This window comes from Olea europaea, chromosome 21, assembly GCF_002742605.1.
Source record: "Olea europaea var. sylvestris chromosome 21, O_europaea_v1, whole genome shotgun sequence".
In the NCBI taxonomy this organism is placed as follows: domain Eukaryota; kingdom Viridiplantae; phylum Streptophyta; class Magnoliopsida; order Lamiales; family Oleaceae; genus Olea; species Olea europaea.
In genome coordinates this window covers 9795641-9801071 of record NC_036257.1, presented here as the reverse complement: position 1 = coordinate 9801071, position 5431 = coordinate 9795641, and the positions used below count along the sequence as shown (strand labels likewise).

The 5431-nt window shown below is 34.6% G+C and overlaps 1 protein-coding gene across 1 annotated transcript; it reads right to left on the bottom strand.

Annotated features, from left to right (window-relative positions):
• Window positions 1-592: 592 nt before the first annotated feature.
• Window positions 593-1851, bottom strand: LOC111370562 (caffeoylshikimate esterase-like). Its single transcript, XM_022992325.1, has one exon. It carries the CDS (start codon window positions 1570-1572, stop codon window positions 628-630), a length of 945 nt encoding a protein of 314 aa, XP_022848093.1. The 5' UTR covers window positions 1573-1851; the 3' UTR covers window positions 593-627.
• Between the last annotated feature and the right edge of the window lie 3580 nt (window positions 1852-5431).

Sequence of the window (5431 nt, the reverse complement as noted above, 5' to 3'; positions counted from 1 at the left end):
AGCACGTTTTACATATAGCAATGAAGATTCAGTCATCTTTATTTAAACCTGGGACCTCTAATTATGTTCCACCCATCACCCAAAAGAATGAGGACAACATTTATATAATTCAGAGTACAAGACTGAGCCAAGACGTAGGCCATTATGGGTGATTTCTCATTCTGTAAGTCATGCTTCGACCTTGGATGCTTGACATATAATAGGCCAAACTGTTTTTGAAGCCTAAATTAGAAGGATGTATTCAATTTAGACTTTTTAGTTCTCAAGAATGGATGGATATAAAAGACATCAACGTCTAGCTAACTGAGGACACTTACCAATATTCGACACAGTTCAAACCAATTTGATCTCACTAATTTTCTATATTTCAAGCAATTTATACGAAAAGTTTTTGTACATGAAAACTTTTAACAGAAAAAATGGAGCATATACCAGAGAAAACATACATCATTCTTAGAATTGAAAGAAAAATCTGGGCCAAGATGGGCTATCAAAGACAATTGTCAATTTATACTTGAGTCCCATACAAATTTTCGATCAACATTTGAACTCAGTAGTGTGTCAAGATAAATGTATATAACATATAAATCTGAAATGAATGAATATGAATTTCAGTATAATATTTCTTCAGCATCTAGCATTCAACCACTTCAATATATCGCCACGAACAATTGCAATATTTTCATCAGTCTCCCCAAACAACAAAGAATGCAACATTCCATCATAGATCTTGATGGTTTTGTCCTCACTATTGGACAATTCATACAATTCCCTACTCACACCTGGATCAGTAACCACGTCTGCATTCCCATGTAAAACAATAAACGGAAGCCTAACATCACTCAGTTTTCTGCTAACATAATCTGTTACACGAAGGAGTTCAATAACTGTACCTAATCTTGGTTTCCCTTGATATCTCATGGGATTCATAACAGCAATAATTTTCTTTTCCGGGACTTTAACAGATTTGTCCAGCAAATCAGCAGTTGGAACAATGGGCAAGGTGGGTGCAAATCTTGCAAGAACTGTTAAGATTTCTGGAATAGGCCACTTGGGCCTGACTTTTTCATTGATTTTACACATGGGGGCTATCAAGACTGCGCCCTTGAAGAAATCAGATTTCTTGAAATGGATTAGTAAACAAATTGCCCCACCCATTGACTCGCCGTACAAGAATCTTGGAAGGTTTTGCAAAGTTGGATCTTGGGTTAATACACAGTTGAAGAAGGAGATGCAGTCATCAACAACAAGGTCAACATTGGGGACATAGGCCTTGAGGCCTTCGGAGAGGCCATGGCCCTGTAAATCAAGGGCAAAACAGGCAAACCCGTTCTGGGCCAGGAAGATTGGCGTGGCTTGAAAAGTCCAGCTGATGTCATTGCCATAGCCATGGACCATACAGATTATGCCACGCGGAGGAGTGGACGAAGGGGGTTGCCAAGATCTGGTGAATAGTTTTAGGCCTCTGGGAGAGGTGTAGTAGGATTTGGTTGATTTGATGCCTTGTTGGATGTAATACTCTTCTTCTGGTGTGTTGCCCCAGTAGAAGGGTATGCTCTTCTTTTGCTCCATTTTCTGGGAATTTGAGTGCCGTTTTCAGTGGTGGATGTAATTAATTTCTGGTTCGTTGAGAACTGGAGATTGGACAATACCCTTTCTAAGCCTTTTTCTAGACTTGGGCTTATGAGTGAATTCTTGAATTCATTGAAGTTTCTGACTGAAATTAATAAGGGCGTTTTGCAGTTTCGCCTTTTATTTTTCAACCAAGCCCACCAGATTTGGGTATTTTCTATTTTGTGGGCCACAATTCTGCGACTGAATTTGGGGGTCTGGACAGATCCAGAATTCGAAGGCACCATTTGGGAAGTTCTTTTTCTTGATGATGTTAGTTTCTTTAGTCAACTTCTTCTGTAAGATTAAGAAAGGGAAGAATATTTTCTCCTTTTCTTTTCTAGATTAAGGTTGAAGTTTGAACCCCAAATTGTAGTCGATCAGAATAATGAACTTCATGGGTGCCCTACTGCTATTAGAGCATACACTTTACAGGGAATAGATGTTCCTTTATTTAAGAATATGCATTTGCAAACCCCAAAAAGTATTGCATTCTGTGCAACAAGTGTATGGTAATTTGTTGTGGCTGTTGTGAAAATATAAGGTAAGTTTGCCGCAATACTAGCATCATAAATTGATTAGGATTCAGGTGAGTTAGCGATTTCATCCTCCTTCACAATATTTTGTTCCCCAATTTCTTGGTATTATAAGCAATTGGTCTTTGAATCATGTGGTGAAGTGTTGGTATATTTGAACATTAAATAGATTTAAAGCACACAAATTCTTGATAGGACCACTTGCTGCGGATATGCTAAATAATAATTAAAGTTCTTGATTCCACCTTGAAATGATACCTTCCAATTCCTAGCCCTTTCATTTTAGAAATCTAACTTTGATCATTAAGATTCGATTTTTGATTATAGTTTAAATTGGTTGGCATAATTCCTGATTCCTTGCTAATAGAAGAAACATTTATCCGGTTTGATAAGTGTGAAAATTACAATTATCTAAGCTACCAAAAGAGGCATTTGTTAGTATTATTGTGAATTTGATACTTAATTGTTTGTTATTTTTGAATTATGTTAGGAGAAAAATAGAGATTGGAGAAATATTGATCAAGAAGGATGAAATTGGATAAAATCTGCAACTTTGGGATCAAATTTTGCACTTTAGAAATCAAAGAATTGACTTGCAAGCCTAGAAAGATATTAAGCATAGAATGCAAATGTATAACAATAGTTGGTGGCAGTTGACTGGGAATCTAATTGGGCTTCAAATCAGATGAAAAGGATTAAAAGTCTAACTTGGCTGGGAATCCTTTTTGGACTAGGAAGCTGGCGGCAGATTTAAATTTCAAGGAGGTAGAATACTCAGAAGGAAAAAAGCACGAGAAAGTTGAGGGACGGACGGCAAGAAGACGCACGCAGACGGCAGCTAGGAGAAAATTATTATTCCAGATTTTTGTGCGAAACTTCATCAAGAATCGTACAATAATTTTGGAAATAAATCACGTTTCAACGTCAATTTATCGGGAAATTTACAATGTGTAAGGAAGGAAACGAAAATCAACAATAGCTCGAAGGGAATTTTATCTTGTTTATTAAAATTAAACTTAGTGATGTCTTGTAATTTTTATTTGTTTTTAGTTCGGCATTATGAGTGGCTAAATTTTATTTATTTTTATTTTTTGATGGTGTAACTTAAGGTTTTTGACATTTATTTCCAAGACTTCATGCCACTCAAATACACTTTTATGATTTCTTTGCGTGTTAAATTCTTCAATTGCCAGCGCAACAATTTGATTGATTTAGGGATAGTATAGAGTTCAAGAGGTGATGTATGATTCTTGCTCGTATAACAAATACATAGACGTTAGAAGAGATCGAAAGATAATTATATGCTATATATAAAATCTATATAGAATTCCTGTAAGTTAAAGCGTTCATATATGTGACATTACATAGAAATACAGTATATTCAGTCTATGAATAAGATTAGTATTACTCAGGAGAGATCGCTAACTATATTAGGTTAATTCAATTGTTGGCACATAATAACAGAGGCTGAATGAATTGGAATTAGATGAACGTTAAACAAATTAAGTGAAATCGAAAATTCTACCTATCTAATTTTATCATCTTCTCGGTAGTGTTAATTAGATTTCATTATTTAGTTTAGTTTAAGTTTAGCTACAAAATACATCTAATATCTTATAAAATTTTGGTTACTGTTCAACATATAGCCGACACAGGTTGAATAGTAGGTTGAAATTAATGAAGATGATTTGGCATTAAAGAAATTCATCACATCATAATTTGCACAAAAATCAGTCAAGCATTGTTTATCCTGCATTTGGGCAACCGAACTTTCAACTAAGGACAGACAATATCATTCTACTTTTATAGAATGGATTACTTCTTTATGGAAAGTCTCATGAGAATTCACATAATCATATTTCATGTTTCTTTGATATCTACCAAAGTTACAATTTTCTTGGATTATCCAATGAACAATCAAGTTGAAGATCTTCCTATATACACTTTGTGATGGAGCAAAAGAATGGTTGGATTCCCTATGTGTGGGAAGCATTAGGACTTGAATGATCTCATACAAAAAATCATGACAAATTACTTTCTTCCGTCTAAATTAAGACACGAGATTTCCATATTTCAGTAGAACAATTTAGAGAGATTCTATGAAGCACGAAAAAGGTTTAAGGACATGATCCGTAAGTGCCTTAACAACGGTATCAAGAAAAACTTGCAAGTTCAATACTTCAACACTGGATTGAATCCAATATATCGTACATCAGTAGATGTAGCTTCAAATGGATCACATTGAAGTCGCCCAACAATGTTGAGAAATTATATGAGAAAATGGCTGCCAACAATGCTTAGTGGCTTTCCAAAAGTGCCACATACAAAAGCCACGAGGTATTCATGAAATAGTTGCCATCTCCAAACTATTAGCATAAATGTCATCATTGGAAAAGAAGGTGATAGATTATTTGACTGTGAGAAATTCAGCAAACACAGTGCAAAAACATTTTTTGGTTTTTAGTACATGTGGGCGAGCTCACAACTGCAGGGAATGCGATATTGCATCACAAGAGAAAGAAGTTAGCTATGCAAAGAATTATCAATGTTAGCATAACAACGCATTCAACGATACATATAACCAGGTTGGCATAATCATTCTAACTTCCTTGAGCAATAAATAGAATAATTATCAGCAGTCTCTATAAAGTTCAAAATTTTATAGAATATAATTTTTTGGTCTAGATATTTTTTTATATATATTGTGATAATTAAGGGGCTAAAGTGAAAGAGTATTAAATTTAATTTTTTTTGGGCCAAATAATTAGGTATTGATAGAGCGAAGATAAATATATCGATATTGAGCTCTTTTTGTAGCATGTACTTAATTAGAAGATTTCGACTCGAGAAAAAATATTTTGGATAAGGTTCAACTAGGTTAGAATCGATTGAATGAAACCAAGGTTGATTAGAAATTTAGGAACTTTGAATTTTATATTATTGCCTACTTCTTGCTTAGCCTCTCATGTGATGTTTACTGGAAACTATTATAGGAAGACTAATCAAACTCTACTTTTTGAAGACAATCTTTGCCCAAATAGTGAAACCAATTCCTAGTCAAATACTTAGCAATGTGTGTGGCTATCTCCTTGTAGAATAGTAGTACAATTGTAAGACTAGGTTGTAGACCCTATAAATAAGCCCATAAGTCAATAGAATTTTCAACATAAAGATATTATACATACACGGCATAAAGAAATCAAAAGATAGAGTGAGAATCCAACAACATCACCATATATTATATTTTATTCATGCGAGAGAGAGAGAGAGAGAGAGAGAGAGAG